Here is a 14559-nt window from a genome sequence, read left to right on the forward strand (position 1 = left end):
GACACTATTTTGCTTAGGCCATATACAGCTGTACTTGATTATAAGAACATTAGTTAAGTGAGACCATAAAAAACAGCTGTATTTGAGATCACATAGGACTCTGCACATTTTCTCCCTGTGGCAACCAATCAGAAATCTTGCTGACAGGCAAACTTGTACAAAATGAATGATCCTATTTAGATTAATTCCTCTTAATGCTTTACACAGGCCTACTTTCCTGGCATATTGTGGAGAGAGCAGGTCAGTTCCATTCACAATGTGGAGATACAAAAGGCAAGCTTGATTACTTGATAAAATATATGACTATACTGGCAGAGAATATGGAGTGCTCAGTCCTTGTAAAAATATGGCTGATGGGCTCTTCCCCAGCTCAGAGTTCAGCCACGAGGCACTCTGGAAAACAGAACGTCAGCCAGCTAGAGGTCTGCAGAGCTGAGCTTCAGCTGTGGCTGTCATTGCTTCAGTTCTCTACTCTCTACCCAGTAACAATACATCCACACGTTTTGCCATGAAACTCTGAAATGCCCTCTAATCCCTGGCTCTGGGCTTTGGGCCACAGGATGTTAACCAACATCAGACCTAAAATTCGCTTATTTGGTTGGCCTCTCTGCCTCTGCCAGTGACCAGAGAAGATCAAATCTGGGCTAGCCCACTAGGTCCAATGGGCTGATGGGGACACGTGGAGCGGACGTGTGAGTTGGCCCAAGCTGAGGTCCGCACAGCTGCACAGCCAAGCTCAGCCTTGATCAGTCTATCTGCAGGCTTATAACCAAAAGCAGTGTGTCTCGCCACAGGGTACTGGGATCTTACAGTTGTTGGTTATACTGTATCACTGTGGCCACAGTTGACCGAAACATCACTGTGTGACCGTGGGCAAGCCCTCTCCCTGTCTCTCCTCCACCCCCATCTACAAAGTGATGGGAGGGATTGGAGGATCCATAAAGCTTCTTCCAGTGAAGCTGAGGACCGAGAGACCCACAATGAAAAGAGTTTGAGATTCCAGATGCTCAGGTTTCTTCCAGGCCCAAAGGAGGAGCTGAGGAAAATACTTCAGCAGGCACCATGAGCAGGGAGAGGAGACTTTATCCCCAGCAGTACAGCTATAAATGTCTGGCGGTGTGTCCACAGTTATGGACAAAGTCAGTGAGGGAAGAAGGGTCTGCAGCTGGGGCCCCAGAATGTCTTCATAGTCAGCTCACAAACAAAACTTGTTTTCTATAGGTTTAAACCTAGACAAACAAGCAAGTTAGAAGACAGAACTGGAGAAAATGGAAATCTTTATTTTTAAACACTAGTACATTTTCAAGCTGTTTTAAAAAGGAAAAATCATATTACCTCAAAACTATGCATCGAGGCATATTTATTTTTAACTCTAATCTTACAAACACATAATGAAAGAAACATATTTTATAAATATCTACTCAGAATATGTATTATGAAAAAAAAAGTGTTTAAAAATAACAGCCCCAGATCTCCCTCTTTAAATATATAAAATTCCCAGACAATTCATAAGGATTCTTTCTCAAGAGCCAAAAATTTCACAGAGGCCAACAACTCAGTTCTCATCAGACACAATCCAAAGTAAAAGGGATATAAAAAAAATGTAAAAGTTCTGTACAAGGGAATACAGGTAGCACACGGGTAAACCTCATTACCATACATGCCATTTGTGTTTTAAAAATGTTTTATAAAAACTGCCATTTAAAACAAATAAGTGAGAGTCCTTCCCTGACTGTGGAAAATATGTTACTACCCTCCCACCTGGGCCTGGAGGCCCCCACTTGCTCAGGGAGGAGAGCGGTCTCTGTTCGTTCTTAGGCCTAAAAGCTGTGCGTGGGGATCCACCTCCTCTGGCAGTGGCTTTTTTTGGTGAGTGATTTCCTTCACTTAGAAAGATTCTTTGGGATCAAAGGAGACAGCTGCTAACAAGTGAAAGCAAGACTAGGAGACAGCTTCAGACTGTGGTATCCAATTAATAGTGTGTATTTTGTGGTTCCGGTGACCACACTCTGGGGAGCTTGATTTTCCACTGTCAGAGACACAGCCTGTCACCTACCCCAGTGAAACACACGGCACAGCCCCAGGCTGTCCTTCCTCGGTCCGCTTCTGCCCAAGTCATTCTGTGGCCTGCAGAGCAATGTAGGTAGACTACTGCCTCTTCTGACACTTCTTCTGGAAAGAGCTCTTCAAGAAAGTGCGGTAGACGGGGTCATCCACATATTCATTCTTGAATCTGGAGCTCAGCACTCTCTGTCTCTTTTTCTCCCCTTGGATTATGTCTGTTCCATAAAACGTGTCTTCAAATCGCATGTCAGAAGCTGTGGACTAAGAACAGCCAGCGTTACTGGGCAGAAGAGCAGGCATTTGACATCACAGGAACAAAGGCCTGGCTCAGTCAGGGGTGGGGAGGGGGCTGAGGCCCCTTAGGAGAAGGACGCACCCAGGGGTCATGAGTGCCTCCCCACCCCCATCTGCTTCCATTTAGCCTCATTTCCTTCGGGATCTCCAGCCCTCGGGGACTTTCCTCAACACAAGCAGAACTAAAGTCTTCTCATTTAGGTCTCCCTGACTATTCATGCCCCTGCCCGACCGGCTACGTGACTGACTTGTCCACAGTCGGCTCTAATTCACTCCTATTCCTACTTACCTCTGGGTCTCTGTTCCCACCACTTCCCTGCAACTGTTCTGGTTCCTAGGAGCCTCTACCCTAAATGTATGATTTCTCTGTCACCTCACTCTTGCATGAAGCTGTCATTTTGTAAGCCCTCTTCCTCGTCCTCTGGCGGCTCGCTGTTCATGTGTCAGGGGGCTCCCCTTAACTATTTGCTCAACTCTGATGGCCCTGAGGCTTTGTGTGTGGACTTTTCCTCTCTACACAGGCTCCCCGGGCCTACCTAGCCACACTCAACTTCAATTTTGACATCAATTAAGATGCTCACATGTCTTACTCTGGTTCAGACCTCCCCCTGTGCTCAAGCCTGCATGTCCAACTACCCAGCAGCATCTCAGAATGTTTATCCTGGAAGCACTTAGAATCTTCCTATCCTAGAGTGAACAAATCTTCTTTCTCCATTGCTGTCCTTCCTAAATTCCATAAATGGCAGCACTACCCCCATCAAATCTAACTACGTTGATCAGAAACCTAAAGGTCTTTGTAAACTTCCCCTTGTCCCCATCCTGTCCAGGACCCCTCCTACGTGGACCCCGAAGCCCTCCCTCCTTTCTTCTTTAACCCTACTGACCCCATGGTGCAGGCCCTCATTTCCTCTGCTAAACCACTCACTGTAACAGTGCTACGCCCTAGTCCATGTCTCACAGAACTACTAGAAGAAATGTCTCTATACTCTCTCACTACACGACACCCCTGCTTATGGTCTTCAGTAGCCTCACTGCCTTCAAGATCACGGCTATACTTTCTAGGCTGGATGTATATAACCGAACATAATCCTACCCCATGCTTGGATTAGACTGACTTATTTGCATTTCCTGGTCACACTTGATTGTCTCCAGCCTCTGTCTTTAAATGTACTGTTTCTTTTGCACAGAAGATATCCTGTCTTCTCTGTGACTGACAAGAATGAGGTTCCGTTTTTTGGATTCCTGGAACACATTACATGTCAATGTAGTAGAATGAAGGCATGGGCCAAGATGAGGGGTTAGGTGTTGGGCCATCAGGGGTTCCTTGGACCCCTTGAAGGTGAGAATATTAGGGACTATAAAATGAATTTTACATGTGCTCCCACAGTAAGCAATGTACTCTGCCACAGTCACTGCTTAGTAAGTGTTAGCTAGGCAAAGGAATGTGGGCTTTTTCTGTTATGCTCCAGTAAAGTTTACTTAAAAAAAAAAATTTAACCTTTATTTTATATTGGAGGGTCGTTGATTTATAACACTGTGTTGGTTTCAGGTGCCCAGCTGAGTGATTCAGTTACACATATACATATACCCATCCTTTTTTCCATGTAGGTCATTACAGAATATTGAGTAGTATCCCCTGTGCTATACAGTAGGTCCTAGTTTATCATCTATTTTATATGTAGTAGGTGCGTATATGTTAATTCCAAACTCTTAATTTATCCTTTCTCCCTCTATTTCTCCTTTGGTAACCATACTGTTGTTTTTGAAGTCTGTTTCTGTTTTGTAAATAAGTTCATTTAAATTATCTTATAAGTGGTATCATATGATCTTTGTCTTCTTACTATTATAATCTGTAGGTCCATCCATGTTGCTCCAAGTGGAATTATTTCATCTTCCTATGGTAACGTTCCAGTATGTACACACACACACACAGCCCCCACGTCTTCTTTACCCATTCCTCTGCTGATGGACATTTAGGTTGCTTCCATGACTTGGCTATTGTAAACAGCGCTGCAGTGAACAGTGGGGGTGCATCTATCTTTTTGGATTACAGTTTTCTCCAGATATATACCAGGAGTAGGATTTCTGGGTCACATGGTAGCTCTATCTTATGTTTTTTAAAGAATTTCCATACTGTTCACAGTGGTGTACGGATTTACGTTTCCACTAACAGTGTAGGAGGGTTCCCTTTTCTCTATCCCCTCTCCAGCATTGATTGTAGATTTTTTGATGATGACCCTTCTGACCTTTGTGAGGTGGTACCTCACTCAGATGTGTCAAAGGGTGTGTTTAGAGATGCCTATGAGGTCAGTATAAGTTTAGGCAGTCTGTCTGCTGATGGGCGGGGCCGTGTTCCCCTTTGCTGGCTGTTTGGCCTGAGGCGCCTCAGCACTGGAGCGGGCAGGCTGTTAGGCAGGGTCAGATCTTGGTGCTAAAAATGCAACCTCCAAGAAAGCTCACAGTGATCAATATTCCCTGGGGCCTCCACCACCAGTGTCCCTGCCCCAATAGTGAGCCACAGTGGACCCCCTCCTCTCCAGAAGACCCTCCAAGACCCACACAGGTAGGCCTAGTCCAGGCTCCTATGAGTTACTGCTTTGCCATGGGTCCCAGTGCATGTGAAGTCTTGTGTGCACCCCAAGAGTGGAGTCTCTTTGCCCCTGTCCTGTGGAGCTCCTGCCCTCAAGCCCCAGCAGCCTTCAAAGCCAAATGCTCTGAGGACTTTTCCTCCTGATGCCAGACTGTTAGGCTGGGGAGCCTGACCTGGGGCTCTGGACTCTCGCTCCATCTTGTTGTGGCTTTGTCTCTGGATGTAAAATATCTCTTTTGGGAGGTTCCAGTCTTTTTTGCTGATGGTTGTTCAGCACTTAGTTGTGATTTTGGTGTTTTCATGACAGGACAGGAGCTGGAGTCCTTCTACTCTGCTGTCTTGTCTGGAATCGAGGGGCTGCTTTTAGTTTGGATGCTTCTGTCTCCTTCCTCAGCGTGGGCTGGCTCTTATACCCTTCATGTGGGGTATGCCAATACTTTGGCCACCTGAGGCAAATAGCCAATCATGGGAAAAGACCCTGACACAGGGAAAGACTGAAGGGAAAAGGAGAAGGGGATGGCAGAGGACGAGGTGGTTAGACAGCATCAACGACTCAATGGACTTGGATTTGAGCAAATTCCGGGAGATAGTGAAGGACAGGGAAGGCTGGCGTGTTGCAGTCCACGGGGTTGCAGAGAGTCAGACATGAATTGGTGACTGAACAACAACAACAAAGGTTTGGCAGCCCACACTCACTCCAAGTACACCAGGGTAGCAGTCGGCACCGGCTTGTGGGTCTCCTAGCACCAGCTCGAGTACACCGGGGTAGCAATCGGCACCGGCTTGTGGGTCTCCCAGCAGCAGCCCCTGAGACTCCGGAACAGCAGGCGCAGTGATTGGCCCCTGCACGCTGCCCACACATGCTCCCTGGATGTCAGGGGCAGTGACTGGCATCTGCTCCCGGCTCTCTCAGTGGTCCATGCCCACCTCTGAAGCTCACAATGGTGGTGCTGGCTCATGCCTACCCCCGGAATTTTTAGGTGGCATCCTGCTGCCTGAGAGCATGAGCAGGGAAAGGAGTTCCATTGGTGGTTCCTGCCACTCTCCTTGCGTGGCGCTCAACAATGGGTCCTTGCCTCCTGAGGGCCCAGCCTTCTTCCCTGTGCAGCTTCAGTCGCAATATCCCAGCCTCTACAGGTTGTCTGCGTGTAGCCAACTCCACTCTTCTCCCTGGGTATGACCTCTGACGCCCAAGCTTTAGCACCCAGCCCCTGCCTGGGCCAGCGCATAAGCATCTACTGCCAGGGAGTGTGGGTCACTCTCTGTTTTGCCTTCCAGAAGCTGGTTGCTGCACTCTCCTCTGAAGCTTTGCACCTGTCCATTGAGGGGACCTTTCCTCCTTCACAGCCCCCTCCCTGGGGCACAGGTCTTGTTACCACTCCTTTCTCTCTCTCTCTCTTTTCTTTCACCCTAACCGATTATGTGGAGGTTTCCTTGCCCTGTCAGAAGTCTGAGGTCTTCTGCCAGTATTCAGTAGATATTCTGTGCAAACCGTTCCATGTGTAAGTGTGTTCTGGACGTATCTGTGGGAGGGGGTGAGAGCCATGTCCTGCTCCTCTGCCATCTGGACTCCTCCTTCCCGTAAAGCTTTCTTTAAAGCACTATTTTTCCTTCCTAATTCCCTGTATTTTCCCCTTGAATGTGTTCCCAACTGGTTTTTATTGAGATGCCACCAATGTACAGTATACCCCATTATGTCACGGAGGCCCCCTCCCCTGGTGGTGGACAGAGGCAGAGCCTAGATTTGAAGGCTTGAAAACAGGTGATCAGTCATGAAGAAGAGACAAACAATGGAACAAAGACGCTTGAAAACTAAAACCAGGCACAGGTTAAACGCCGAGCATGTTCCCTGCCAGTTCAGAGACAGTCCTCCAGGGTGACAGGCTCCCTCTGTAGCTTCACCCAGGAAGCAAAGTAAGAGACTGTGGATGGGCTGGGCACTCTCTGTCGTTGGAAGAAAACAGTTTTGGTTCATTCACTCTTGGCAAAGCATTTCCTCTGAGTAATCTTTCCGTTTTATAAGTGCTACAGTTAAAAGAAGAAAATGAAACATCTATGAAAGTGTTGCCACTGTGTGAAGAAAGCCAAAGTCAGCCTCTCAAATTAATAATAAAACCGATTTACCAGCAGCGCCAGTTAATTATGCAGCATTGCTATGGTTATTCTGTGAGACAATAAAAGGTAATGGGGCCGTTTCTGAAGTTAGTGGGAAGGAACCCAGCACAATCACCGAGGTGGACTGCTGACTCTCTTGAAAAATTTCTCCCCAAGTCAGCATGTGTCTGGGTGAGCAGAAGTCATTAAAACATGAAGGCCTCCCAGTGAGGGCTGCAACCTGCCCTTCCTTAAAACAACAACAACAACAAAACCCCTCTAATTATAAAGTATCTTCCATCAACAAGTTTTCCAATTAGATTTGTTTCACCAAGTGGAAAAAAAAAAGCATTCATAGGCTAGCCAAGGGCCAGAGGGTTATACACAAACCTGAAGGAAAAGCTGGTTTGTTACAACAGAAGCACGTTAAGTCTTTGATTCACTAAAATCAGAGGTGGCAAACTGGATTTAGTGACTGTGAGCAAACTAGATTTTGTCCCTGAAGAGGTTTTCTACTAGGCTCGTAACAGGTTAGATTCAGAATATCTATGTGATTTATATATTTTTAATTAAAATTTTTTTTCTCTGAAAGTTAAAAATAAAAGTTCAATTTGGTGTGACTGCTCTGAGAAATGGATCTTAGAAAACTCAGAAGCTGTGCTCAAGTAAAGCTACATGGGAAAGCACACTGACAGAGCCAATTCTACTGTGGAACAAAGAGATTGTGATCAGAGCAGCTTTCTTTTAATGTGATTAAGAAATGGTATTTGAAATCTACAAGACCCAGCTGGTAGGATGCTTAATCATACATGAATTAGAACATCAAAGACCTGAGGGACTTCCAGAGGGCTCCCTACTCCATTTCCCAACCTCTAAATCTCCAGGTGATTTGAAAAAGGAAAAGGAAAGGGAAGGGGATGGAGAATCCAAGGAAAATACAAGCAACAGGATGAGAGGCAGTCATCTCGAGCAACCTGGAAAGTTGTTCTTTAGAGGTTTCCAGACCTAGAACACTGACGAATTACCCAGGGTTTTAGGTCTCTTTTAAGGTTTTATAGATGTCTTTACTCTAGGAACACTTCATCCTCCCTTTCCCTGCTGTTTATTATCTGAGAGTTAAGCTATTTTCAGCACGTGGTTCCCTACATGTCACGCTTCCTCACTGGGTGGGCAGCACTGTCTCTCGTCTCTCGATTGCTTTACTGTGAAGGACCTTCCCCTCAGGATGCAGCTGAGAAGAAACTCAGCTTACCCCTGATGTGGTTTACTCGGGACCCCACCTGACAGGAGAGGGGCTGAATATACAGGTGAACGTTTAAGCAAACACATGGTTTTTCCAAACTAATCTAGGATAACTCTATCATTGCCTAAAAGTATATTACTAGCATGCAATGAAAATGCAGGATATCATTTATTCAGAAAAAAAATTCATTTCAGTCAGAAAAAGCCCCTCATTCCCTTCTCCTACTTTAGTGTTTATCATTTCACAAATGCACTAGATGTAATTCTAAATGAGTAAAACTGGCTTCATTTCAGGGTCCAGAAAATATTTTATGATACAACAATGAAAACTAAGTTATTGTGAATTATATTTTTCAACAACTTCAATTTTGATTATTTGTCCATGTTTGTCTTTTAATGGTATGTACAGGGCTTGAAACTAATAATGCTTTCTTTAAAAAACAAAAAACAAAAAAACACCACTTTACTATTCCCACAACTAGTATTTGGGCTTTGTTTATTCCTTCTTTTATGAAAGTGAGAGTTTCATTTAATTATGAATTGACACAACCATTAATAAGCTTCAGAGAGACAGAAGTTCATCAATATAGTCGACCTTGAAAACATGGGTTTGAACCACATGGGTCCACTTATACACAAATTTTTTTCATAGTAAACCTGATGGTACTATACGATCCACAGCTGGTTGAATTCATGGATGTGGAACCGTGAACAGAAAGGATCTGACTATACAAGCCATATGTGAGTGTGTGGAGAGTCAGCACCCCCACTCCCCACACTGCTCAAGGCTGCACTGTATATGATAAGGCTAGATGTTTGCTACACTGAGTCTCCATTAATCTCCTACTGAAAGGCTTCTTTTAACATGGCTTCCACTAACAAGATTGTAAATGTCTTGATGGTATCTTTGTATGTTCCCAGTTCTCTTGCACAGAATATGTACTCAGTAACTTTTTGTATGCCAACAGATGTTAACATAAAGAAGCATCATTTGACCTCATTAGAAAGAAAAATGAACTTGTACTGGTTTCCCTGTTTCTGATCAAATATATTTGCTTTGGATTAAACAGATTTCAATAATGGAAAAGATGCATTGGCTTCCTAAAAAATCAGTCTAAAGGCCTGAGTGTGTTTCTGCTGGGCTCAGGAAACAGTGCTAGAGGAGGGATTCACAGGGCAGACCCCTCAGAGAGATTATCCGGTACTTACAAATCGAGCTTTCACTCTCTTAGGTAACTCTTCATCTAAAGTGTAGATGTCCTCTCTCTTCATTGCTATCTGGGATCCATCTTCAAATTCAACCTAATGCAAAATAAAGCATTGAGCATGGTATATTTTTTAAAAAGCAAGAAGCATTCACCATTTTCTTCAGGGTTCCAATTAGCTACACAAACCAAAAAAGAGAAAAAGGATTCAAACAGAACAAACAAGAGAGCTAGCCAACAGCCAAGGAAGGGAGAAAAGCTCTTTCCCTTATCAGACCAAGAACAAAGTATGTTTCAAACAGGCCAAAATTCTTGAAAATGAGTGTCCTGGAATGTGTGATATGAAAACTTTATGCCCCCAAAGCAAAAAAAAAAAAAAGAAAAAGAACTGCTGCTCAGATGATTTCTCAGAACAGCAGACTGTGGCCAGTTTAGCACTAAGGCTGGTGGAGCCTGTCCGTGCTCTTTGTTTAAGATGCTCTGATGACTTAAGAGGGAGGGTGTTTCTCTTTGAGAAAAAAGTGATGACATATTTTACCCTTATAATCCTCCCAGATAAAATAATTTCTCAAGTTCTTATAGAACTTTAACTTTCAAAACTCACTTTTGTTAAATTCAACCAAAAGGCCAGAAAAATCTCAGGTTCCCCTCAACCTCATGTGTCAACCATGTCAATGGGTGAAAATACATAACCATCTAAATGAAAATGTTTAAAACTTGTTTTTCCAAGCTACTCAAATGGAAGTAAGTATTTTCATTATCTTTTTTTTTTTTCAATATTTTATGCTGTTTTGTTAGAGAAAAAGTAAGTGACACTGAATAACAGAAACGTAATCTGGGAACTTCATCAAACACCCTATTCAAAGAGATCCCGATCCAGGCTTACTCCCACATGAACTCTCCCAGAAGAAAACAACGAAGGGGATGCAATCGAGGTAGAATATCTAATTCTAATATGTTCTTAACTCTGAACCATTTATGGTATTTTTCAAGTTTCTAAATCATCTGCCTGAATTCTTTTAAGAAATAAATGTATGCTTGCACTTCTAGTTAAAAGGTGAGTTAAATCATGTAGCTGTGCCATGTTAATGAAAACAATCTGCTGAAGTTTAAAAAGCTACTAAAGATAAAATATATAGTTAAACTTTGTATCATCCATGTACTGCTCCCATTTGACTGAGCTCAAACAATGGGGCAGAATTAGGTCTTGGTCACAGGGGCCATCTCCATGCTAGTTCACAGAAGGCTGAGATGGGAAGGCTTTTCTTCCTGGCCTTGTTTCAACAGAATGGTTTCTTTAACATTTAATTAGGCCAAGGTGTCATCCCATTTATACAGTTTGATCGCATAGCTAGAACTACCTGTGCCTACCTTTCTTCTGTTGCCAATCATTTGAGAATTCTAAAAGAGAAAAAGTCAGTTTTAAAACAGAGGAATTATGGTATGGTGACCAACCAACCCAGTTTGTCCAGGACTGAGGAGTCTTGCAGGATGCAAGATTTTCAGTGCTAAAATCCAGGACAGTCCCTCAAAGGCTGGGATGGTTGTTCACCAGAGTTTGGACAGAGCAGAGAGTAAATTCTGGCTCTTCCCTTTACCAGCTCTGTGCACTTGGACAAATCATCAAATTTGCTGAGCCTTTCCTCCCCTCATTTGTAAAATAAGATTCAAAAACCCTATCTTGGAGAGTTACTATGAGGACCCCCAAATGCATATACCTAGGATACTTGGCACTGTGCAACAGGTATTTTGGTTCAATTTTTATAAATGTCTTTGCTTAGTCAATGGTGAGGCTGAATAATTAGACACAAAATACAAAATGACCTCAAAAGGCCACTTGGTTTAATGAAGAATTTTAAAGTACTTGTACTTGAGAGACAATTTTAATATTAGTCTTAACTTTTTCATTGAGTCTATAAATATGCTCACTGTTCTATGTTGATAGGCCATCATAAATTCGACTGAAGTTAACACACTGATTACTAATTAGCCAGAATTTCAACATGTCCTCATTATGATACTTTTCATGTAGCTAATGGCTTTGCTACATGTAAGATGCTTCACTTTTGCATGTATTGTTTAATTAAATGTAATTATTTTCTTTTGAATGATGTAGTAAAGCTTTTTTCTAGGAGACTCTGGTATTACCAGCCTGTCTTCTAATTTTTGCCTGATTTGGGACATTCTGATACAAAAACGCTCCAACATCTAACCTGCTGTAAATGACCTCAATCTGCAACGTAACACTGTCACCAGTATAGAGGGGGAAATGGCCTTTAAGTGTACACAACACACATTCCCCTTGGCTTTTTCTGCACCTTAAAAATGTCCTTCCCTAAGTTTTCCAAATGTCTTTGAACACTGCTAATTACACTGTGCTCCAGTTTTTGGTTCAGTCTTTTAATGTTCTTTTCCATTTAAGCCCAAGCCCCTTATCAGTCTTTGAACAATTTCTCTGAGGAAACTGGAAGTCTTATCATTCTCAAGCTGTTTTTAACTTAACAGGCCTGAACCTTCTTGCTTTTTCTCCCTTTACTTCAGTCTTCCTGTTTTTACACTAGTGCTTGAGAATGTTGATTTCTGCCATCACATTACTAGGAGTACTATAATGTATTGGTTCTAATAAATCTTTTCCTTTTAAAAAGTCTTTCTGAAGGAATAGAAACACATATGTGCCATCCATGTTGTTTTTCTTATTAGAGCTTAACTCATCCTCATTTCTAATAGGGATATAGTTCATTTTTTAATTGTATAAGTGTTAGTCACTCAGTTGTGTCTGACTCTGTGCCTCCACAGACTGTAGCCTGCAAGGCACTTCTGTCCATGCAATTCTCCAGGCAAGAAAACTGGAGAGTTGCCATTTCCTTCTCCAGGGGATATTCCCGACCCATGGATCAAACCCCAGTCTCCTGCAATGCAGGAATCTTCTTTACTGTCTTGAGACACCAGGGAAGACCTTTTAATTGTATCCGTATTTTAAAATAATATATACCGTTGTTCAGTGAACAGACTTCCCAACTGACAACTGTACTTTTCATCAAAAAAGCATCCTATAAAGAAACCTGCCTGCCAATGCAGGAGACCTAAGAGATGCAGGTTTGATCCCTGGGTCAGGAAGATCCCTTGGAGGAGGACATGGCAACCCACTCCAGTATTCTTGCTTGGAGAATCTGCATGGACAGAGGAGCCTGGGCAGGCTACAGTCCATTGGGTTGCAGTCAGACACGACTGAAGTGACTTAGCACGCATGCACGCCTGGGTGCACAAATGGCTCCATCTGTGCTGAGGCATCACTGGTTTAGGTTTGCTGAAATGTCAACAGGGATGACGTCTGTCGGGGAAAAGCCACCCATTCAGGGGCTGCTGGGTGATGAACAGCCATCACTGACTTGGCTTAGTTAGGTAATCCAGCCACTTATTCTTTTCCCATATAACAGAAACACAAGAAAGCAGCCTACTGTCCAGTCGGTCATCTTTTTGACCTAACTATATTCCTGACTATTAATCCATTTATCAAATGTTGTCAGTTTCCCAGTATTGAACTTTATTATCCCCAGAATAAAACTCTATTAACTGGGTCAACAGTCTTTGAAACTTTGCCTTTTTTATAAAACAGCAGGTGTTCTAAATTCTAGCTTCTTGACCCATAATACACTGGATATACCATCTGCCCTCTGGCTTCTCCTGTCTATCTCAGCAAGCATCAGACCCAGGGCAGCACTCACCTGGTACATGTGGGCAACATTTGATCCAAGATACTTGGCCCCGTAGAGTTTGCCATCAGGCCACTTGACTTGGACGACTTCTCCCTCGGCAGGAGGGCCTAGTTTCACACAGTCTCGGCTCTGCAGAATAAACGGAGTCGGGCTTTTCAAGGCAAATGTCTAAGTGACTGCATTTAGAACTTAGCAAACGATGAACTCCTGGCAATTAAAAGGAGTTATTGCCTCTGTGTTTTATGGATTATGATCTTGCATGGGTGTTCAGGGGAAGAGTTATGAGCCAAAGGAGTACTTAAAGATTCAGCCTAGATCATAAAGTTGCAAAGGAACCACCATAATCCAAGAAGGAAGAAACATCGGCATTTATATTTGCTATTTGACAGAGAATTGTTCAGAGGGCAAGTAAAATGTGCATAGAAACTGCTTTGGCTGAAAAATAGACTGGTTAATGATTTATAACACCTGACATTTATACAGCATCTGGCAGTCAACAAAATGCTTCAACATACATCTCATCTGATCCCCACAATCATTCCATGAAGTAGGCAGAGACTATGAATTGCCCCCACTTTACTGACAAGGGAACTGAGCCTCCAAGCAAGCTCTGGAGAAATAAAGCTGTGTAAGAGACAAAGAACTGAGGACGGCGAGGCCAGAAGAGAAGCAGACCATCACTGGAGTTGGCAGGTCTTGAAGCAGCAGCAAGGGGAAAGTGCCAGGAACATCCACAGCGTGTCAGCTGAGGCTGGGAGGTGCTGTCCTGTTTAGCAGCCCTTTTCTGAAGAACCCTGGGCCTGCCTCAACAGGCCTTCTTCTGCCTGCATCTCTCATTCACTGACTAGCCGCTCCTTTCATGGGTGATCATGGGGACACCTATGACCAGTCTTCTCACTTGACTTCTTCCACTCTACTCCACCTCCTCCTCAGGCAGCAACTCCTAAGTAAATCCCCAGAAGTTCATCCTGGAAAATCCTTTTTTGTGGGGCACAGAGTTAGTTTACAGATACAGTTTGCAAACTTAAATTTGTATGTATTGAGTATGACAATAAAATTTTAACACAAAGGAATTAAATACTTGACTACTTTGATAAACTTTCTGCACATTTAACAATTCATGTTTTGCTAATCCTAGTGTTTTACTGATGAGGCCCATCTCACTGACTGAAATGCACACTTGACCAGTCAAGTTATAAATGCAGACTAGGAATGATCCTGTGGTTTAAATGAGAGGCACACACAGGAAATATTTAGTGGTTTATGATTAGAAACCCACCCTATATTACTTTTCATTATTAACAGAAAGTTTGCTTCATAAAGGAGTGGTCCTTTTACTGGGCTTCCTTGGTGG

General features: G+C 43.3%; 1 protein-coding gene across 1 annotated transcript in view; it reads right to left on the minus strand.

Annotated features, from left to right (window-relative positions):
• Window positions 1–1677: 1677 nt before the first annotated feature.
• Window positions 1678–14559, minus strand: part of KDM4C (lysine demethylase 4C) — a 400505-nt gene continuing 387623 nt past the window's right edge. The window contains exons 20-22 of the mRNA XM_068973756.1: window positions 13215–13334; window positions 9494–9586; window positions 1678–2325 (exon numbers count right to left, since the gene is read on the minus strand). Coding sequence (XP_068829857.1) covers window positions 2149–2325; window positions 9494–9586; window positions 13215–13334 — 390 coding nt within the window. The 3' untranslated portion in view covers window positions 1678–2148. The remainder of the gene's footprint in view (window positions 2326–9493; window positions 9587–13214; window positions 13335–14559) is intronic.

This window comes from Capricornis sumatraensis, chromosome 6, assembly GCF_032405125.1.
Source record: "Capricornis sumatraensis isolate serow.1 chromosome 6, serow.2, whole genome shotgun sequence".
NCBI lineage: Eukaryota > Metazoa > Chordata > Mammalia > Artiodactyla > Bovidae > Capricornis > Capricornis sumatraensis.